Source organism: Ambystoma mexicanum, chromosome 9, assembly GCF_040938575.1.
Source record: "Ambystoma mexicanum isolate Mex_15411 chromosome 9, UKY_AmexF1_1, whole genome shotgun sequence".
NCBI lineage: Eukaryota > Metazoa > Chordata > Amphibia > Caudata > Ambystomatidae > Ambystoma > Ambystoma mexicanum.
Window position 1 is genome coordinate 588,354,674 of NC_090931.1, and position 23,952 is coordinate 588,378,625.

At 45.3% G+C, this 23,952-nt stretch overlaps 1 protein-coding gene across 1 annotated transcript in view; it reads right to left on the reverse strand.

The window, feature by feature from the left end:
- The window catches only part of ITGAE (integrin subunit alpha E), a 439,817-nt gene that overhangs the window by 224,567 nt on the left and 191,298 nt on the right, over positions 1–23,952 (reverse strand). Inside the window, exons 13-15 of the mRNA XM_069615209.1 lie at positions 17,560–17,627; positions 16,448–16,595; positions 11,135–11,286 (exon numbers count right to left, since the gene is read on the reverse strand). Of these exons, the coding sequence (XP_069471310.1) occupies positions 11,135–11,286; positions 16,448–16,595; positions 17,560–17,627 (368 nt within the window). The remainder of the gene's footprint in view (positions 1–11,134; positions 11,287–16,447; positions 16,596–17,559; positions 17,628–23,952) is intronic.

Sequence of the window (23,952 nt, forward strand, 5' to 3'; positions counted from 1 at the left end):
CATAGTGGACACCCAGGAAGGAGTTAACCAGGAATTTGTGGAGTACTATCGACTCCTGTACGAGATGATGAGGATAGTGATGGTACAGAAATAGTAGAAACACTGGAGGATATAGGACTGCCACAGATCAGTGCCGAAGATGCTCTGATTACCTTAGAGGAATTGGAAGAAGTAGTGAGACAGTTGCCCACCAGCAAGACCCCGGGGACTGACGGACTCCCAAGTGAATTTTATAAAACATATAAGGATGAGGTGCTTCCCCCGCTTTTAGAAATGCTGAACGAGGCGTATGAATGGGGAAGGCTGCCAGAATTCTCTTAGAGAAGCGACAATTATACCGCTACCCAAACCCAATAAGCCCGGTCGTGACTGCGGCTCATACAGACCCTTGTCAATGCTCAATCAAGACAGTAAAATATTGACAGCTGTCTTGACAAATAGAATGAGGAGGGTCATCGCCAAACTAATACATCCAGACCATACTGGCTATGTTCCAAAGAGGAACATATCCAACAATCTTAGGCGACTCCATCGAGTCATTGAGCATGCAAATGAGGACGAGGGCGAACTGGCAATTGTATCGCTATACGCAATAAAGGCCTTTGATTCGGTCAAATGGCCGTGGCTGATGGTGGCCCTGGCTGGCTATGGGATAGGGCCTGGGTACCTACAGTGGGCTAAAATATTATATAGCGCGCCGTTGGCCAGAGTTAAAACAGGAGCGGTGATATCAGAGAGGTGGCAACTTCGTAGGGGCACTAGGCAGGGATGCCCATGATATTCTGTATATTCTTGCCCTGGAACCCTTGGCCATATATCTGAGGCAACAGTACGACCCGATAGGCATCGCAGTAGGAGGGGAACCGCATCTAATCTCTTTGTATGCGGATGACATGTTGTTGTATTTAAGGCACCCGGAAGAAAACCTCCAGTACATTCTGGAAGTGATGGAGAGATATGCAAGGTTGTCTGGCATAGCTGTGAACCCCAAAAAATCTAGTATATTTCCACTGGGCAGGTACAAAGGGATCCCATTAGAACAGCTACCGGTTCTACAGATACCATGGGAGGTGCGCACGTTCCGATATCTTGGAATAGATATATATCACACGGTGGAAGAGGAACACCAGTATAACACAGAGGAGGCTATCAGGAAAATTGGAAATAGCATGAGGTTTTGGGTGAAGCTACCCCTGGCGATGATGGTGCGAGAGGCAATGTTAAAATGGTGGTCCTACCGAGACTCTTGCATTATTTTGGAAATATCCCATACCTTATAACAAGGCAGACCTTTTGCTAAAATAGAAAGCATGTGCAGGGATTTCCTCTGTCATGGGACGAGGAATAAAGTAGTCCTTTGGAAGCTACAAAACTCATATGAGAAAGGGGGCATAAAACTGCCAAACTATGAAATTTATTACATAGCAAGCCAGCTACAATATGTAGCTAAATGGCTCTCTGAAGAGTCAACCTCGGAGTCCAGGCTGTTCCGACGGGACTGTGACAGGAAATGATGTGGCTGCCTAAACCAGACATGGAAGGGCGTCCAAAGATGATAATACTTGGGTGGAGGATATGGCGCAGGGCCTGCCAGCTGATGGTGTATTCATTCCTGTGCTCCCCACAGGTACCACTAGTGGTGCTGGCGGGCAAAGACAAGCAACTAAGGATGATGATTAGGAAACACTGGGAACCGGTGGGGATAGCAACCATGGGTGATATATGGCAGAAGGGGAATGTAAGGGACTTTGCTGTGTTGGAGGAGGAAACTGGGTTACACACGGGCCAGTATATCGCATACCATGGGATAGTGCGGAGAATCAAGGAGACATGGTCCGAACTAATACTAGAAGAAGAACCGGACACTACCGTGGACACAATATATGACATTGCAGAGGGGGGACACGAGATATCCAGAATATATGAGCTGATGATGTCCAAGGTGGGGAAGGAAGTGGCACAACTGAGACGGGACTGGGAAGAGGAAGCGGGAGCCCCAATGAATGATGGAATGTGGGAACGAGCCCAAGGGTACCACAAAAAAGTGTCGAGAAATGCAAGACTGCAACAGATACAACTGTACGTAACCCATAGGGCGTATATGATGCCCCAGAGAATAGGCAATTTTAAAAACATAGGACGACAAGCATGCCCCAAATGTGACGAGGAAAATGCCGGAATGGTGCATATGTTCTGGTCATGCCCAGTCATTGAGCGTTTTTGGGGTGAGGTGGCACACAGATTAGCCGAAAAAGGAATCAAGATTGTGGTGGACACGGTGTGGGCCTGTTTGATGGGAGGGTTTCCGAAACCATGCAAACTCAAGCATGTGTGTAAATTAAAGAAGGATCTAGTGTATGTACTTGCAAAGAGGAGAATTGCCATGGGGTGGAAGGCATGCCAGAGACCACGAATAGAAGTATGGTGGAAAGACCTACAGAAATGGGTCGAAGCGGAAACTGCGGTATGGCAAGATGCAAGTAATGTCAGGGGGGAGGAAGAGGCTGAGACCCTGATAGCCTGGAAACAATTAATAGCAGAGTTATTTGGGTTAATACGAGACCCAACGGAAATCATTGAGGAGGTATCCTTATTACAAGATGCATAAACAGAACACGAAAGGGAGTAGGCTCAAAAGGGGGGGGAGGACATGTTGAACCGATGTATGTTTATAATGTTACTGTACGCACTGCAAGTTTGGTTTGTATTGTTTGTTGAAATAAAATTAATACAATTATTTTTTAAAAAAAGAAAATCTTTGGACTAGGCCTCACTCCAATAGTACGAAAAGGCTTCTCTCCCCTCTGCAGTGCCACGCACAGCGCGCGCATGCCCCCCACCTTTTCTTTCCTGTCTGAAAGCTTCACAACTCCCTTTCTCGCGGATGCGCCGGGGATAATTGAAACAAACACCACAATGTATCATCTCCCTCTTCCTCTGTCATTACTGCCCTGTGTGTGTACTGGCTAGAACTATGCCTTTTAGCTCATCCATCTCCACAAACCTGCCCCTGCCCCATGGCCCCGCTGTTGGAAAAATACTGCCAATGTAACCCTGTAAGGTATTCTCTTGATGAACCAGAAGTGGGACCCTGCTGTGCAGCCCATCCCACAGTGCCCCCAATAAACTCAGACCTCTGTCTCAGTATATTGTGCCTTAAAACCAACACATGTCACTATAACTCCCTTGAGTTATAGAACCACCCAGTCACCAAGGTTATCACAGAGAACAAGCCCCCTACACCTTGGACCGCGTAAAAGTCCCAATGAAAGATGGTATAGTCACATGCATGCAATTTATAGGTTTTCGAGATTTATTCAAAGGTATACTAATGATTATTGTTTATTGTATGTCTAGTGGTAGTTTCTCATGCCAGTTAAGTTAGTGTCAACTCTATCTCACCATGACCTCACCCTCATCCCTCCTGGACACATGCAGCTGGACGCTGTGACGCTCACCCTCCAGCCATCTGGGGCCAATCCAGGAGAAGAAGCACCTACATTCACATATGTATCTATGCTGTCCAGCCAATCCCGCGTTAGTGTGGTACCCTATGTTAGTTGCGTCATCTATGACAATGTTTTCCTTTATAACTTTCTGTAATTGTAATGTTTGCCAGAGCGCTCTCGAGGCAGCAGAGTTCTCCGGATGCCAACTTTATATAAACGTACTCAATCTTGCACCCTGTCCTCCTAGTCTCATTCCCCACGGGGGTGTATTATATTTTATGAATATGCATGTGTAAGTCGGGGAGGGAGCATTTACACTATCTGTGTCTACCTTGTTTTTCCCATCTGGCTCAAACAGTAATTGTGTGTCGTCAGTAGTTGGTGAATTGGATGCCCATATTGACAAGAATGTCACAGATTGGTTTAGTGTAGATATTAAATAACGCTGGCGACATGCATATGCCCTGTGGTATGTGATGAATCTGAGATGTTTCACCCAGGAAACCTGAATTGGAACCCTTCTCATGTGGCCAGGGAAAGGCAGACGCTTTCTGATCCTAACCCTAGGGGTGGTGTTCTGTGGGAGGATCACATGCGGGGGAGGGGAATCAGGCCAGGAAGAATGGGAAACCTCCTTGTATAATTTTCCCCAAGATCCCAACCTTGTAATAGCCTATTATAAAATAGAAACTATTAGTAAAGCAATGTTGCTATTGTGAACTACAAGTCCCATAAATCTCTAAGTACTGGGATGAAGAAGAGGACTGCAGAGGCACACGAGTGCAGGTCGTAAACAATTAGGAATAATGACCCACACCTGAGGAGAATTGAGAGGCATAAAAAGGTGCAGACCATAGTAAGATGTAGTAGAGGGTGGGCTAGTTTTCCTACCACCACATGGCAACAGAAGCCGGGACCACAGTGATGTGTGAAGTTGATGCCGGTCCTGAGAAGGTCCTTAAAGATCCAGACCGTAATTGCAAAGTTGGCGCAGTGGGAATTGTCGGGAGAGACGACTCTCCCTCTGAGAAACGCAGCTATAGAGTCGTGCAGCGGAAAGTGCATCTTTTGAAAATGTTCCTCCTTGTTTAACAAGCACCAGTTGCTTGTTAAACAAGGAACTGTTTAACAACACCTGCTGAAGTGTTGTGGGAGTAGGAGAGCCCTGCTGGTGACGCGGTGGACCATGAAGAGGTTCCCGGACCATAGGGAACCTGGAGGCAACAAGGTGAACAGACGCGCATGCCAGACCCGATGAGTTCACTGTTAGATAGTGACCCTGGAGCGCTCCAGTAAAGTGATAAACAAAGTAAAACAAGTGACAAAGAACCCTTTTGAAAACCAAACCAATAGAAAACAAGTTAACTCTTACATTAACAACCACACTGATTTAAAAGTGTACCGATGGCAACATAAGAATCTGATTGCCATATCAGAAGAGTGTGCTTATGACATTGTGGGGCATACAAAAAAAGAGCCAACAACGAAAAAGGCAATATCTATATGAGAAAAGATAAAACATCATTGCCAAAGCCAAAATAGAAACTTAAAAAGGCAATTAAGAAAGAACCATAATTGCCAAAAGAAAGCAGTTGGTGTTTTCAATGTTGATAATGAGGTCCTAATATAGAAGGACTTAAACCCACATTGCCAAAGCCAAGGAAGTGTGAAATTAAAACAGAAATCTTGTCAACAGTTGGGTAGTGGAAAATTGAAGAAACAAGAGTGGCAGGAAGGCTCCCCTTCTGAGGGAAGACATTCAGAGGGAGTGGAGCATACCCCATAGAGAAAGTGGCAGCCACACAGGTGTAGCAAACAGCATCAGTGTAGTTCTTGGTTTTCTGGTTTCCCTTGAAGTGGTTCTTATATTTGAAGTTGTGGAACAAAAGACATTGCTAACTTGTTTGAGTTCAACTTTTAAGACAGAAGTATTGACAAGTAGTAGTTTACTCTGGCCTGGCAGGAGAGTACACCAGTTCAGAGAATGTTGTCGTAGTTGTGTCAGTTCTGGTAGAAGAGTACACCAGAGCAGCCAACATTGTCTTAAAAAGCCGGGCAGGTTAGTGGACCAGGTGGAAGCTTTTGAAGCTATTGAAGTACTGTGGTATGATTAACAGTCTTGGAGAAATAGTTGAAGAACCACTGATGTGTTTTTGTTGATTAATGCAGAATCATCCTGACAAATTAATAACATTGAAGCAAGTGTTATGTGAACTGCTGCAGAAGTATTTAATATTGTCAAATAAGTGGTTTTGTGAACTGGTGCAGAAATATCCTAACAAAATAGCTCTTTGTTGAAACCAATGAAGTAAGAAAATTTTCTGAGTTGCTAAAGAGAAGTTGTTTCAAGAACTTGGTATTATCCAGTTGGAACGTTGTGTTCTTAAGTTAGAAGCAAAAGAGAACTTTGTTACGATACAGGATTTCCTTAACCTTTTTGGAACTGTTAAACTAAATCCTTCTTGAATCTGGGGAAGGGGAATTCACCCAGATTAGAAGGATAGTCAGTTATTATGATGTGAATTTAACTGTTACATTTGTTCCTGTTGAGCTGCCATGTATTGCCCTGTTTAGTTGTGTATCATTGTGAGGGAAAGAATCCTTTTGTTAGAGTATTTCCCTCAGTTTTATTTAGGCAGGGAATTCCTCATCAGGGTAGGGATAGTGAGGCGTTTATCCAACCTTTTGAGTTAATAAAATAGCATCTTTTGAAAAACCTTAACAAAGATTTCCACCTCACATTTCTGACCCCTCACAGATACTCCATACAGTATTGGAGCTGAGTCAGATGAAGCATTACCCCAATGCACGTTGGAACTCTGATTACTGAGAAATGATTGCACCCATTCAGTGGCATTCCCTGAACAGTTACCTACTGTGGCCAGGGCAGTTAGAAGGTAGTCATGATCAAGTAGGTGAAACGCTGTGGACAGGTCAAGTAAAATCAGTAGCCCTGACTTCCCTCTGTCCATAATATTCAGCATATTGTTTTGTAAATCTAATAGTGCACTTTTGGTGCCATATTGTGGTCTAAAGCCAGATTGCCTGGGATGTAGGACAGAGGCAGCTTCTAAATGTGCTTGGAGTTGCATACTGTCTACGCTATCAATCACTTTGAGCAGAAAATGAGAGTCTGTGATTGGTCTCAGGTTAGTTGTGTCTCTAGGGTTTAGACGTGATTTCTTTATAAGTGGCGTCAAAGTAACTTCTTTATTAACATCAGGTACACTATTGTGCCTAAAAGATGAGTTGACAAATCTGGTCAGGAAAGGAGCAAATATTTTAAAGTTCTCCAGAATTATTTTCACAGGAATAAGGTCTCCCGGGTAGGACGGGGGGCATAGTTTCCTCAAAACTTCCTCCATGTTGGTCAGAGTGATAGTTTAAAATGTAAATTCCACAGCGTTAGGAGAGTTAGGGGGTATTTTATTTCCTGGCTTTTATCGTTCAAGCCAGTGAGTTGATCAGCAATACTCATATTTGAGTTTGCAGCTAGGTCCCTTTTAATTTTATCACGTGCATTACAGATTTTTTCCGAAAAGGCCAATTGAACTTCTGTGCAATCACTATTAGATGGAAAAAAGAGATGCACTTGGGACTCAGGCTTCTCCAGCGATCTTATAATGTCAAACAGTTTTTAGAGTTGTTTGCTGCATTCTTTATTTGGACAATAAAGTAGTCTGTTTTGCGTCGTATCTAGCCATTTTATATGACTTTGCAAGATGTTCCCATGTTGTTTTATCAGCCTCTGATTTTTATTTTTTGCAAGGCTCTTTTGGAGTGTCTTTTCTATTTTGTTTTAGCATTTTAAGATCTGGGTTGAACTGGGGATTATGACTAGATCCTTCTCTAACACTTTTCGACTTGTTAGGAGCTACCTGATCTAACATGTTAGTCATAATCTCCTTAGACGAGGTAGCAATTATATTAGGTGGATTTACATCTGAGGTGGAATCCATAAATTCTTTCATGCAACTCACACCTGACTAGTCAATAAATGTATTAGGGCTGATGGGAGATGTAGCACCAATTTTCTAATGGACATCCATAAAGCCACTATATTTCCTTCCTCATTAAATAGGCGCCCATGGACAAGAGACCAATACTTAGCGACATCTGACCTATCCAGATTGCCACTCAACTTCCTGTGGTCCTGTGTTTTACCCACACGGTAAGCTCTGTCCATCAATAGTTGGACGGTCCATAAATATCACAGTGAGTATGCTGTATCGAGTAACATGTAATTTGGAAAACCGACCCTTGTAGCACCATTCCTTTACTATGCCCCACTTACTTTTCACAGCATCCATTGAACACCCAGACGTCACAGTCTTCTTTGTCCTGACGAAGGCCCATATAAGAACTGCGCTACATTCCAGCCCCAGAAAGGCCGAAACACAGTGTTAAATAGTTTCACTGTCGGTATAATTCTGTTCACTGTATGTAACCACTGTATAACATGACCCCTGTCGTGCCTGATCTCGACAGTAGGATTTGTATCATTGACTCTATGTACTTAATCGCAAGGAATGCAACTTGCTGATATATGTGTCGCAATCTATATTGCTCCATGTGTTTAAAAATTGGTGTTCTGTGTTGTACTACTGAGTAAACATGTATATATGCTTTGAATCAAAATGAAATCAGTTGAAACAACCAAGGTGTGAGACAAGATGTTATTTATATGATCTGTGTCTTTTAGACGTGCTGTAGGGGTTGTGCTTGTTTCATTGACCCTTTCAATTGTATCTGATGGCACCAAGTGGCAAGGAAGTTATTCAAAAGTCAGAGCCAACTAAAGTCCCAAGTGCAAGAAGTAAATTAGGAACATGAAAAACATGCCACTATTCTAGTCTGAAAGTTCTTTCAATTTAAGTAAGGATGCTTTCTTAACTCAACAGAACAATTTTAAACACAGACAAGGTAAATCTCAGTCTCCAAGCTTGTTAACTGCCAGCCAGGGCCAGAGAAAGTAGCAGGAACATTTGAAGCTGGGGGAAGAGTCCTAGAGCTGTAGAAAGAGCAGAAGTCCAGGAGTCGGAAGGAGGGGCTAAAGCTGAAGTCAAGGTGGGGGCAAGAGGTTGCCAAATGTCATTAGTATAGGAGCTGAGGTGAGGTGAATATCAGGTGGGGAAAGATGGTGATATCAGAAAGGGTCGAGAGGTAAATATCAGGCTGTGGGGAAGAGGTGAATATCAGGAGCAGGGAAAGGTGACTATAAGGAAGTGGAGATAGGTGGAGTTAGGTGACTATCAGGAGGGGTGAGATCGGAATATCAGGAGATGGAGATAAGTGAATTTGAGGAGGTGCTACCCAAGTAGTGAAGAAGGTGAGAGAGAGGAAGACAGGAATATGTTCTTAATCATGAGAGATGAGCTACCTAAAAGCTGCCCAGGGGGGTCAAGAAGGTGCAAGAGAGAAGATACAGATAGAAATCTTTAGCTGTGTCAGAACAGCCGCCCAAAGAGGTGAAAAAGGCATTCCGAAGGGTGAAGACCATGGGGGATATAGTAGGAAGCTAGAAAAACTGACGCCCAGTGGTTTAGGAAAGAGAAAGAAGCAGAGGAAAGAGAGCAGGAGTTGGCAGGGAACTTGATAAGAGGGGGCCGAGGATCAGATCAGGAGAAGATTACATTTCAAAGGAGGGGCAATTGGAGAACTGGAAGACATAAGGACAAGGAGGGATGTAATCCTAAAGGAAACCAGTTGGTGAATGATAGAGAGCGAAAGGGAGACCTCTGGACTATTGAGAGCCTAAAGGAAATAAGGAAGAGTAAGATAGAGGCTAGTTCACTAGGTTTAGAGGTTGATGGTGAAACCACGTTTTTAGTCACCCTCGCAGCCTGCCTAATTCTCTGGGCCCGCATCAGGGGTGTGGAATTTGCACTTGCCACTGCCAAGAATCATTGGCAGCATACTACGAGGGGAATCAATCATCAAAGGAGAGAGAAGAAGTGGAACAGAGAAAAGGTTGGAAACCTAAGGCTCAAAAGAGGAATAAGCAGGGTGCACGAAAACCTAAAGAAGGGTTCTGAAAGAGGTCCCACTGTTAGAAAGGGAACCACAGTACAGGAAACCTTAAATGTAGGGTTTGAGGAACGTGAATGCAAGGGTTCTCCCAGAGAGAGAAATCTGTGGCAAGCCCAAGAGTGGGGAAAACTGTCTTTAACTTAAGTTAGTATTAACTCTTGGACTATTCGTGAATGTTTAGTTGAGCGTTATTGCTTCGACGTTTATTATTTTGGGCCACACGGTAACAAATTCGTACTAAATTTGAGTTTCTGAGATAGTCTGCTTATTTGATGATCTAATTTTCATTCATGATAGTGGCCCTCAGCCCAGGTTTTCAGCGTAGTTCAGCAGAATTACCGCTGAAGTACTGCCCAATGGAATTACCATCACCACCACTTGGTGCTACGGATTTACCACAGGATTACAAGTGGTGCTAGGTGGTGAAAATCCCCATAGGATTCTATGGGGATTATGGCAGAATTACCACCAGCGGTGATTCTGCCAGCAGTAATTCTGCAAGTGGGAAATCTGCAGATTTTGCAGATTTCTCAGGGTTAAGGGGGAGGAGTTACCTCCAGCAGTTTGACAAAGCAGGAAACTGAATTACTGCTGCTTTTTTATCTTTCCGCCACACTCGGAATGAGGACCAACGTCTTTAAATAACTAAAGATAGTGTTAGAGGAGAAGGGTGAAGTGACATGTAATGGGGTCACATGACAGCAAAAATGACATCCATCAATCTCCTAACCAATTAGGCACTGAGCCTGCAGTTGCATGATTACATATTTAAATGCTTCCAAGGGGTTTGGTGCCACCACCTCCACACTAGATTAACCGCTGTACTCTTCCTATTTTTATGGTAGTTTCATAATTGAAAATAAAACGTCTTTTTATTTTCGAGAAAGGAAAAAGAGATCTTGAAATATTTGTATTTTGTAAAAAAAAAAAACATGCTAACCCATTGGACCTTCCACATTTCTAACTGAAACAACTAAAAAGTGATGAAAAAATGTGAGCCATTGTTTCCTAGCCACTAGTATTTCCTTGGGATAACAGCCCATTCCATAATCTTTAACTTGTCACTGCTATTTTAAAAAGGTACCTCTCATACGCAAGTTAATCTTGACCCAGATCCCGGAAGAGCAGTTAAGCTTGGCCTGCCAGTCCTTGTCTTGTCTGCCCAGGAACCAAAGTCACCCCAGACGTGTCTGGTCCTTGTTGGGCCACATCAGTGAGTTCCTGCTTCAGGCCATTGGCCCAGTCAGCATAGGCTCAAATCTGGGCATACTCCTCCCGCGTAGGGAGACTCACTTGCAAAGACTGGGTTGGCTGTAAATCTACTGGTGAGGAAGTGTTAGCTCAAGCGTTATAATCCCTAATTTTTAGTTTACCGTTTTTGAATTCTCAATGACTTTCACCGAGGGTGGCATCATTGACAAAACAAGCAACACCTCTCCTTGCATAAGGACACTGGTTCACAACTTTAACCCTCAATCCTACACAACGATCAGGTTTTCAAGACAGCCACCAAATACGTAAATGATTTCTCATTTGGATCCACTGGCAACAGATATATCTCATGAATATTCATAATGGAAATCTTAAGAACCTGGCCTATTTGTTAGCCTTTTACACACATTACCTTTGCCTAAACTCCAATTTGCAGAAATTACCTGATCTCCATGGAGACGCTGGATGATCCGATAGGAGTGAATGTCTTTTTCAAACACCAGCACTTTCCCCGTGTTGCTATGCCGCGGGGCACCCGACACGTACAGTGGCTCTTTAGTACTCGGCCTCCCCTGTACCAAAGCCAAGCTGTAACCTGAAACACAGTAAGGCATACAAAGTCATTTCAACCATGGTAATGCTTACATCAGGCAGCATTGAATGGCCAGCCCTCACTGGCATAGCACTAAATAAAGTGGCCCTTCTGTAATATGTGTTAAGGTTCCCGCAAGATTCCAACCACCCAGGAAGGGCCGGTGCAAGCACTAGGCAAACCAGGCAGCCGTCTAGGGTGGCGGCTAGCAGAGGGCACCAAACAGCAGGATCTTAACCTCTGTTATCATGAATTACCAAAGAGATATAAACCAAGTTGAGCAGTAGTGGCTGCATGATAGCCTCCTGAAAATAGGGGGTACCATGCTGCAAACTACAGTGCTCACATCTCTTGGAATCATTAACTTGGTTGTGGAAGCAGAGCTATTGCCTATTGAAACCTGGTTTCAGGCTGAATAGCACATGGTCTGTCTCAAGTAAAAACACAGAGGCCTGAAAGAAAAACGTATTGATAAATCACCACAACAGGACCGGGTCACTCACCCCTGGCAGGTCAGAGTCATGATAGATCTCTCCTGGAACATCTGGAGGCAGAGCATGGGACAGCCAACATCACAAGGAGGAGCAGGAGGGAGATAGGGCGGGTAAAGGGCCCTCATGCAAGTCCAGCAACAGAGAATGTATTGGTCTTTTCCACATAACTTCAGAACAGGACAAAGTGTGCTGTGCTTGCAGATCATATCTTATTAAACATTGTCATGTGCATTAACCATCTAATAGTTAAACAACATGTTAAGCTGTGCTGAAAGGGTTGCCTCTGGGTACTGACCACACATGTGGTTTGTTACATCAAGTGGAAGCATATTTATTCATGCACTTTTAAAACTGATTCAGGAATAAATAGACTTTATTTTCGCCAGAAACGCTACCTGAAAGTTGCAGTTGTTTGTACTTGGGTGAATTCATAACTGCAAGCATTATCTAGCATTTCTTTCAAAGTTAAAAAGGAGAGCTGCCCAATCCCGCTGTGGGCTAGTGCCTGTTCATCCAGTGATTGCTATAAATCTAAGATAAGCTTTCTGGCTGGGAATATGTGCATGTTGAACCTGTCATGTTGTATGTGGCTTGTCTGATGTTAAAATGCTGGCCCAACTTTGAACCAAGTGAAAAGCCTTGAAATGATTGAACATTTTGGAATGTCATTGCAGAATACTGGCAATGTAATCATGACAAAAGGTCTGACCCACACTAATTGCGGTAACTTATAAGGAGGGCCGGAGCAACTGACCGGCCGTGCGCGCGCGTGTGTGTGTGTGTGTGTGATATGAACCAGCAGCAGGATTCTAACAAGACAGAGTACAGAAAGCAGGCAAGTTCCCACACTGCACCCCCTCCCACCTGCCCATTCTCCAGCCAGCACATGACAACTGGTAAGAGCTGCTGATTCAGGGAGAGGGTTATGTGAAACCGGATCTTGGTATGCATAGAGCTGCATGCAAATGAAACTTGCAGTGGCACTGTCCATGGTGTACCAGTTAGGCCTGTGGGTGGAGCATGCCCTGGCACTGACCAGACTGTACCTACACCAATTCGGGAGGAAACCCTGCACAGGCCTTTCACATGCTGTACCTGTACCAGCATGTAAGGGAAGCTTGCAGTGGTCCTGTGTGTGCTATACAGATACCCATTTATGAGAGACGTTTGCACAGGCCCTTGCAAACAGCTACTGTGCCAATGCTGTACTTGGGAACGTGTGTAATGGGGCTTTACACTGGTCCTCGCATGCAATACCAGTACCTGTTTGCATGGGACGTGCACTGGTCCTGCCCCTGTGACAGCTGTTTCTGCGGGAAAGTTGGCCCTTGCTGTCCATGTACCCATTTGCTAGGGAACTGGTTGGGTCCATACTTCACTTGCACCCGCGTGTGAGGGAAACATGCACTGACCTTGCCCATTCCATATCTGTACCTGCTTGTGAGGGAAGCTGCTTGCCCATACTGACTGCTTGTGAGAGAAGCTTGCTCTTGTTCTACTGATGCTCTGTCTGTTGGACAGAGAATCTTTCTCTAGACCTGTCCATGCTCTGCTGTTACCCATATTGTATCATTCCTGTATGTCAGGAAAATGTGACTCCTGCTGCCTGTGTTGTCTTTTTGTGTGAATAAACTTTGACTTTGCACAACAAACTGGGCAGTTTGTGGGAAATTAGTTCATTTTAAATAACATTGGGGCAGTAAAAGTGATTAGACCTCCCAGCTGCAGACACTACTAAAGGGCCTGTGTAGCAAATTTGGTTCAAGCAGAGCTTCTGCCATGTTTCCACCCCCCTGTGGCCAGGACGGGAGCCAGAGCCACTACCCTATTTTTGTATCCGGCGCCAACAGTGGCCCATTGCAGAGGCAGTTCCACTCCTTTCTCTCCGGGATCTCTGAGAGGTCATAGGAATTCCTTCCCCTCAGCCGTGAATGCATAGCCGAGCAAAGAGTACTCCTTTGCCATCTCTGATGCCTGGAAGGAGGGGGCACAGAGGCTTCTCTGATCTTCAGCTAGAGCTGGCAGCAGTAAAGCTACTGGCAGCCACCCATACCATTTTACATGGATGGATTTGAGCTGCAGTTTGTGCCACTCATGCATGCGGTTGGAGGGGGGCACAGGCAGAGAGATACTGCATGCAAAGCCAACACTAGCTCCACCACCAAATTGAGGGGATGCTTATGGAGAGCCAGTGGGGTTGGTGGAAAGCAATGATAGCCTCCCTCCGAAAACCTTTAAATAGATTCCAACAGAGGGTTTTTAAAGTGAGCCAGAGGCCCAGAAGCGTGCACCTGTGTGTGTGTTTTATTCTTTCTAATTATATTTATTAATTTAGCAATTTGTATAGCGCTCCAAGCCCGAAGGCATCTAGGCGCTATCTGATACCACAGATTTTTCCTAATCTACCAGATACGTGTATTCCTAATCTTGCCTGATTGGGTAATTGTTTCGAATCCTACCTGTATGCTACGGAGTGTGTGCTAAAAGATATAGGGCCTCACTATGAGTATGCCAGTCCGGTAACAACGGTGCTGGTAAACTACCGGCATCGTTGTTTCCGGATCGGCATACTCCGGGTTCTGCGAGCGGGTGCCTTTCCGCCCACCAGGTCTGACCTGGCGGGCGGAACGGCACCCGCTCGCACACCTTGACGGATGCACCGGCACTGTTGCACACAGTGCCGGTGCATCCGTCCTCCCCATTCCCATTGAGACCTACGGGACTCAATGGGAATGGGGAGTCATTTTTCCTGGCACCTGGCTATGGGGAATTACCGGGGAGCGCCGGGGCTGTAATGCCCCGGTAATTATCCAATTGCCAGGCACCGGAAATAAAACGACCCTGGCGGCAGCCGTGCCGTTTTTACCGGCACAGCTACCGTCAGGGTCGTAATGGTGCCCATTGATTTAATTTCACCTTGTTAAGAAAACAAGACCTAAAACATGATGGCAAGATAGCAGCTTGTGAATGTGCTGGGCGGACATGCATGTGAAGAAGTGAGGACACATCTGGCGTAAGGGGATGATACTGTCGGGACACATGGAGTTGGTATGGGGGGGCTGCAAAATGAACTATTGCCTTGAGTGGCAAAAGCCTTTGCAGCAGCCCTGCACCCAGGGGCATACCATACAGCCCTTCAGCTGATGCACGTACCCCCTGTCCAGCAGGGGCCGTGCTTTGCACTGGCGTACATCTCGAGAGATGCCAAGTCTCTACATAGGCATGACTATAAATAATTTCAGCTTGTCTGTGTCCCACCAAAAGCTTTAAAAGATCTAGGCTGAAAATGGGAGAATTGGGTTGTGATGAAGCTGTTAAGCACAGGCTATAGCCACGAGAACTGGTACGTAAATTGCAGCTAATTCAGCTATGGAATGTGCATGTTCTTACAGGGGATCCATCGAGCGAGAGGTCTTGGAGAAGAACTAGGGTGGCAGTAGTGAGCCAATAGTTTGTTTTTGGCAGTTCTACGTACGTCTTGAAGGTAAATTGTGTGTGTGTGTGTGTGTGTGTGCAGACGATTGCTTGCAAAGTCACTAAGAAGCTGGGTAAGTGTCTAAGCAATACATGGTATCTTGGCGAGCCACTGAAAATGTGGTTGCTGTGGCCAATCTCATGATCAATGAAATATGAGAGTGATGCTAAGCAAAACTGTTTCTAGGGAAGCCCTTTAGCGAGGTGGAAGAGGGTTGCTAAGCAAGATATGACACCGTAAAAAACACTGAACCATAGAATAGTAGGAAGGTATTAACTAAGGAACATGGTATGAACGATCTTAGCTCTGGCACTTAATAATATATATATATATATGTATATATATATATATAAGTTGTGTGTGCCACTAACCTTCATTGTTGTTGGTAGAGCCATTAAGCAAGATGCCAGCTTGGAGAGTCACTCTGCATGGTTGGAGGTTCATTGAGAATATCAGAGAGAGGAGTCCATTTTCTAGTGTTCCGGAGAGGGGAAGGTGTTTTGGGGATAGGATGGCACACAGAGTTTAGCCCTTACACAGCCTGGACTGTTTGAATAAGGGCAGGGGTTGTAGAAACAAACACACTTTCGAGGTCACTAAGATATGAAGGTTTTGCTTAAAAGATTCTGCTCCCCTTAGAATTCCCAGTACATTCCCAGGGCAATAACATCAGGTGCTGGGCAGGAATAGCAAGGGCTACTGATAAGATATTAAATGTCAAAGTGGAGGAATGCCAATCCATGCTCTTGGAAAGTGGTAGTAAATCATTTCTAAAGGTTTTAAAAAAAAATCTCATTCACGAATGCATATTTTAACTGAGTAAAAATGAAAAATCTTTTTTCAATTTTAACCCAGTGGTATTTTTTGTCTGACGTCACTGCTTTCTTCGTAAATGAAAATTCACCTATATGAAAAGATGGGATATCTATCTTAAAGCCACTCATTCCATTGGGCAGAAACGATAGTACAGGATCTTCCCGTAGCACGCTACTGTTTGATGTCACTGGTCTGTGTGCATCTTTAAATTCCACTTTTTTCTGTTTGGAGTATTGACCTTATTGTAGATATTCAAACAGTCCTACATTGCTGCAAACGATAAACCTCGACAAATGCATTTAGTAGCTTTATAAGATATTTTCACTAACGGACGGATAAAGAATCCCCAAATTGTCACCATCTCCAGTTCCTCCATTACCTAAGTAGCTGTACTTTACAGACTGAGCACCACCCTGAGACTCGTTTAGAAACGCCATGTCCTCCTCGTCTTCCACTTTCTCCATGTTGTACCGCACGATTCCTCCCGACCAATCGAAGGCACCAACGGCTCCGAACAACAGCGACTGCTGTGGAATGAAGTGTGGCGGGTTAGCAGAGTGATTTCAGGAGGTAGCCTGCCTTAGAGCCTGGTCTAGAGTAGAGTAAGCTGACACTGCCAGAGTGAGCGCAACTCTTCATTGGCTCCCGGTGACATTCTCAGGACGTTCCACACAACGACTGCACTCCTCAGTGCCCCGAGTAGGTCCGCAGTGGGGTTTATAATGGAGTATGATATGGGTAAGTGGAAGGAATGTGAAGGAGAAAGAAAGAGCAGGATGGGAAAGAAGGAAAAGCTGAGAGCGATGAGCATACCGACAACAAAGTCTATCATGCTTTCGGGATATGCTCAATACATACGTACGAGAAATATTCCAAGCAATACATCTCAGTGTTGATGCTTTACATAATTTTTGTAATTTTCACAATCACAATAGATTTTAGTATTAAGTGAAGCATGGGCCTCACTCTTGCTTAACCAAATAATTCTGAAAAGGGCACTTGGAAACCTTTGTGCCTTAATTGCATTTTTATGGGTGTCTTTGGCATTAAGTCAACTATATGTACCCAATAAATTAATAATGCTCCCAAGGAATGTTAACCCAATTTAATCTATTCTAAATACCATAGGCCTCCAAATCCAGGCCCTCAAATGTCTCAAGCACACTAGGTTTTCAGAGTAACCACAGAACATCCAGGCCCGGGAGGACAGCTCAGGGGCAACGTGACAAAAGCGAGCAGCATGGGTTTGATACTCTGTCCCGCATTTAGATGGTGGACTCTGCCATTAAGCGTAATATAAAACTCTATTTCTTTTTTTTAATATCTAAATAACTACCATGAAGCTTCACTGGATTCAAATGTATTTTGTGCGGATATTCTGAAAACATGGGCTGGATTAACTCTTGAAGAAAAGACCATTACTATAGACTTTAGGTGCAGCATAACACCACGTTAATGACCCATAGACTGCCTATAAAGAAGCTTGCGTACCTGGCTGAGTATCTGCGCGCTGAAGCCCAGTTCCGCCAGTTCAAACTGCAAGACAGCTCCAGCAGTGCCTGAAAAAAAACACAGCAACTTTCAAAATGAAGCATTATCATATCATAATGTCTTCACTAATGGGTTCAGTATCCTGCAGTCGGACAAGGGAAGGACAAAGGTCCCCCGTTCTCCTCCATCACCACGACCACATACATCTGTAAATACAAGTCACCCAAGTGCAATATTTAGATCAAACCTTCTTCCGCGGATATTGCACACCAGTCCATTCTTTATAAAGTTTAAACTCTATTATCCAGCTCTTTCATATCCTGAACGCTATATTAACTGTAGCCTGTCATTGCCATTAACAGTAGCATCCTGAATGCCCAATTGCCAGATATCAAAGTTTAAGAATCCAGCTAACAGTGATTCTGGTTGGTAGATTGATCGGATCAGGGATATCTGCTTGCTTTGGTCTTTTTGCTGCATTTTTCTTGGCATTCTTTTATGGGGCAGGTTTTATATTGTAGGTTCAGGAGGCAGCATGGTGAGGTTACTTTATTAGGTTACACGGACATAAGGTTCAGGTATGACATCAGGTACAGGAGATGGTAGCAGGATCTTAAGTATTACAGGGAGCGCTCACTGGCTCCCTCCACCCACGCTTCATGTCGCTCTCTCTAACTGTCTCTTGGCGGAACGTCTCTGGGTGGAACCAAGCTCAAGGCATAACATTCCAGGCTGCTGCATCAGCCTGCGCCACACATTCTATGACATCACAGCCACACAGGATGAATCTACACAGATGAGCCAGGAGGTGGGGAAGCAGGATATAACACACCTCTTTCCGTTGGACAACCAACAAGGCAGACTCCGCAAACACCAAACAAGCAGGGGTAAACAAACACAACACACCTTCTCACTTTAACCATCCAACAAGCAGGAAGGATCTGTGTAATAACGTAGGAATCAGGTAAACAGCAGACTTTTATGACGGATTACTCCATTCAAAACACCTTTAATGGAAGAGAATTCGTGGAATCTGGATTTCGCAATATGGTTACACTGACAGTCACCAGTCACTTCCTCCTCTCTGAACAGAAGTGGCCAACAGGGAGTTGCAATTCCTGCAACGTCCGCACTCAAGGAGTTAACATTCCTCTCCTTGCAGTCGATGTAGTGCAAACACGCCCACCAATGAATCGGAAGCCCTCGGCTCGCTTCCTCAGGGAATGGGCGGAGCCGAACAACGTAACACCCGTGGTCTCTGCGAGCGCCTCCCCGGCTATGAGGATCCGCAGGGCTGTGCCCCCACCCAGGGTCCACCTCTCACCTGCTGTGCTCCTCAGTCCCCGACTTGCTATAAGCCACAAGGCAGCAGCTGCACACACTTCCCCGAGCCGCGCTCGACCTCGTCCGGGAGCGCGGCTCGGCCGGATCCTTGATGGCAAAGGACAACGGCCGCTCAGCCGGAGACAACGGCTGCACTCTCCGCCGTGTGCCGCGCTCGAACTCGTCCGGGAGCGCGGCTCGGCCGGATCGTTGAAAGTGAAGGATAGCGCTGGCTCAGCTGGAACCAATCACGCCGAGGGCCGCGCTCGACCTCGTCCTGGAGCGCAGCTCGGAAGGCCAGCTGAGGCACCAGATGATGATCCACGGCTTGGCAAGGCGCGTGGGTTAGGGTTGAAGAAACCCTCGTCGCCAGTGTAATAACGTAGGAATCAGGTAAGTGGATGTAAGCTTTATTCTCCAACCCGTACACCGTGAACATCCATCCCCTCCCAGCTCCTTCCTTTCAAAAAACCAACCGCCCCACGAGCGTGGAACTCAGAGACATCCCACGCGCCTGGAACCTATGACAAAGACTCGTGGAAGCGCGAGCAACTACAACAATCTGCACAAGATAACATAAGGGAAGAACAGGAGGGGAGAAAAAGAAGCACGAAAAAACCTCCCGCTCCTTCCTGAAAAACACCAAGACATCGGACTGCTAGACGCATGGGTTTCTGAAGGGTGTATGGAACACCAAAACGACACATACCGGGACTAACACGCTAAAGCAGAACATTGCTGTCAACACCCATGTAAAACAGAAATCTACCACTCTGTCACATTCACAGTGACCTGTGTGTGACAAACCCATCAAAATGTGCTCAGAGCTGCTGGCCAGGCAACTAAGAAACAAACTGCTATTGCACCGCGCACTACTCAGAACCAGATGGGGAAGTGGAACCTGTTACCGGGCAGACCAAGCACAGTGCTCAACCACAAAGGGATGCAACCGGCTGAGCTGTTGATCAGCACAAAATACTGAAAGAAAATCAACGCGTGAGGGGGTCGGTAAATTACATCGGTAACCATCACTGTGTACCGCACGTCCGATCTCCATCAACTCACAGGTGCCAGCAAATGCTTCCCTTACCATTGAAAACAACCGTGAACCACACGTCCGGACCATAATCCAAAATCACGGTGAGCTCTTCAGCAAACATCTCAATTCCCATGTTAGATGACCATGGACCACACGTCTGAGAACTCAATTCACTACCAAAGCACATGGCGGCTTCACAATGCCCTCCTGACAATTTCCAAAACACAAACACTTTCCCGTGGGGCCTTACAGCATCCTCCTGATGAATGCCCCATGAGGCCTTACAGCGTCCTCCTTGATGCATGCCTACACCACTATCCAACCGTGACCTGGCAGTGTCCTCCTGACGCTTTCCAAAATACAAACACTTAAGCCGTGGGGCCTTATAGCATCCTCCTGACACACGCCCTGTGAGGCGTTACAGTATCCTCCCTGATGCATGCCTACACTACAGTGCAACCGTTGCTTCGCAGAGTCTTCCAGACACATTCCAAAACACAAACACCATCGCCGTGGGGCTTAACAGCGTCCTCCTGACGAACGCCCTGTGAGGCCTTACAGCGTCCTCTCTGATGCATGCCTACACAACAATACAATGGTGAACTGGTAGTGCCCTCCTGACATCTGCCGCAACACCAAAACATTCTGAGTGGGGCCTATGGCGTCCTCCCTGACATTTGCCCCATGAGCCCTTACTGTGTCCTCACTGACACATGCCTTCACACACACACCATACCAAAAGACATCCTTGCCTAATTGTGTCCCTCCAGACTATGACAGTCATGACATGTCTCCTCCTGTCCACTGCTGTGATGTCCCACTTCTGACACCACCAGTATTTCTAATGTGCCATGACCCCAACACCACTCTCATTCCACATGACCAGAAACTATACCACACTCTACTCATCCCCACTCAAAACAGATGAATGTTAACACATGCAGCGCATAAATCATTGTTGTGTGATAATTTAAACACATCCTAAACACATTAGAGATTGCATTGATTTTGCTGAAAGTCCATTGCTGCATAGATGAGCAGCCTAACGCTGAAAATTCCTCAAAATATGTTAGGGCCCTGGATTTCATCAATGCATTGAAATTATTACATTTTTAAGCCTTCTGGTCCTTGTTGCTTCCATGCAACATAACACCAACATTTGTTAAGCTTGTTATAACTAAATCCATATATCAAATTAGCATTCCTTCGATTTTATAACTTTAAAGGTAAGCATTGTTTCCTTTCGCAACCAAATTCAAAGGCTGTGCTCCGACTTGACAGACATCCAGGCATGTACTCATTAGTCACGTAAGCAAAATGCAGGCTGCACTTCTCAGTGTACACGTTTAACCCTTAACCCTGAAACGGATTAAATACATTCATCTCCGTAAGGTGCACACATAGACCTAATATAAGGTTGAAAACATCATTACACTATGCCTCACTGCATAGGCGGTTCGATGACATCAGATTCACTTTTACACTCCTGCAACACTGCTTTGTATGATGTGGATCCAGATGACACAAACGGTCCCACTCATTTTCTGTTCTTAGGCTTACATTGGAATGGCACGGGCAGTGAGCTATGGAGCACAATGTAAAGGATCCACCTCATGTAAGGAATCAGCATTCTTCCTTTCCCCACAACTCCAAGGGGACATCCTCCATCTCCCCATATGCAGTTATTCCAAGGAGGCATACACAATCCACATTGGATTGCAGTTCCCCCAGGAAGGTAGTAGCCACCTCCCAACATGTATTCTCCTTCCCCAGACCTCTTTTCCCTTTTTCCTTCTTCTGGGCTCACCCAAAGCACTTCCTGCTTCCACGATAGCTTAACCTACTTGTGGGCAAGTATGTCCTCCTTCCCCAGACACCCTTTTCTTCTCCTGGGGTGTGTCACCTTGCCCTGGGCGTGTCACCTTGCCCTGGGTGTGCCACCTGGCCCTGGGCGCTTTGCACGCGTGGGTTCGAATCGTAACCTTGTTGCCAGTATCATATTGTAGGTTCAGGAGGCAGCATGGTGAGTGCTTAGGTTACTTTATTAAGTTGCAGGCACAAAAGATGCAGGTATGACATCAAGTACAGGAGATGGTAGCAGCATCTTAAGTATTACAGGGAGAGCTCACTGGTTCCCACCACCCAGGCTTCATGTCCCTCTCCCTAGCTTTCTCTGGGCGAAACCAACCAAGCTCAAGGCATAACATTCCAGACTGCTGCGTCAGCATGTGCCACGCATTCTATGACATCAAAGCCACACCGGATGAATCTACACAGATGTGCTAGGACATGACAGCATGCCCTCCATATGCCCCATCCTATGCCCCCATCCTCACAATACCCTGAAAAACAATTTCACATGTAGCCTCACCCACCCCCGACAAAGCACTGCAAAAAATGTGGCAATGCATCCGTTTAGCCAATTGCGATAAAACAGCCACGACCGAGCAAGGTGGTGGGAGGGAATTGCTGCACAAAAAGGCAGGTCCAGGTCGCTTTGTTACCAGACTTTTAGCTCTGTTTCCTTGCTCTCCCCTTCAAAAACCACAAACCCACTTGCAAGCAAAAACTCAAAGCTTTTTAATGTTTCAGTTTAATATGAAACACAATTATTGTGGTTGTATCACACTTTTATCTTGAAGTAGAGTGACCCAGGATAACACTCTTTTACAAATTGTATTCAACAATATTCATATATAAAATCTATTTCATAAATATTAGAAAAACATCTGAATAAAATCCACATCATTAATATTCCTCTTTATTATCACAACTCATCTCAACCAACACAAGTGTCCAGTGCTCAAACTTTGAAAAACATCATCTACTCCTAACATTTTATCATGCTGTTCAACAGAGGAATTGAAATGTCCTGATGCCTGCCCTACATGTTTCGTTTTGATTGGCACATGAAAAATCACCAGAACTTCCTCTGGGCTTATTCTTATTCTAGTTCAATGCCAAGTACATAGTCTCCCACGCCAAATTCTTATCAGTTCTATGTGAATAGAACTTCTTATACACAAATCTACAATTCCATTTAAACTGCTCCCAGTTTGCAATATTGCACAGTCCAAATCTTTGGGATTTCCCAATTTGCAATATTGTCCAGACCAGTTTCTTGGGATCTTGACAAACAGCGTCTTGATTTCGAAAAGCAACCCACACACCATTTTTTTAGTTAGCTAACATATAGCTCAAATATTATAAGTCTTTAATGGTAGTGGGAGTGGGACGCCTGTTGGCGAGACACGGTATCCCCCTCCCTGTCACACCTTTACCCCATCCTACCCAGCAGGATATTTATGAACTTTACTCTCCTGCCCCCTTTCCCTTCACAAACACTTTCACATGGACAGCACGCTATGGGTAGAAAACAGACTCACACCTGAGCATTGTACCTGACATATCCCAGAACTATGGTCAAGCAAGGTCAGGAAATTACTGGGAACCACTCCCACCTGACTTCCATTAAATGTCCTCACACAGATAAAAGGAGGAGCACAAGAGCACACTCGGAGTGAGACAAAGCACACAAAGGAACAGTGGTTTCCCGATGGCAGCTGGATGAGGGAAGAAAGACAGAAAACCAAGAAGGGTGCGCAAGGAGGTAGACACCCTTGACATTTCCGGTGAGAAACCGTTACTTTCCAGAAACCTTCAGATTAGAAAGCGTAAGGCCAGGAAACCAGACTGAAGAATCCTATGTGTGTGTCAGAGATACCCGGGGCCCTCCTGCATGGCTGACCGAGTCGAGGAGGAACAGCATCCGCTGTGGTTACATCCTTGGCTCCAAGATTAAAGCAGCGCCAGAGAGATCAACACAGCCGGTGAGTTGGGGAGACTGATGCAAGACCGTCTGTGTTGAAGTGAAGGTTGCAAGCAGCAACATTGTATAAAGAGCACAAGAACGAAGATTGGTAATGTGTGTGATGAAAGACACGAGGAAAGCTAAATTGCTGATGGATGTTTGAACATTGATGGAGAAAGATATAATACCAATGACAGAGTGGTCCAGCAACGCAACAGTG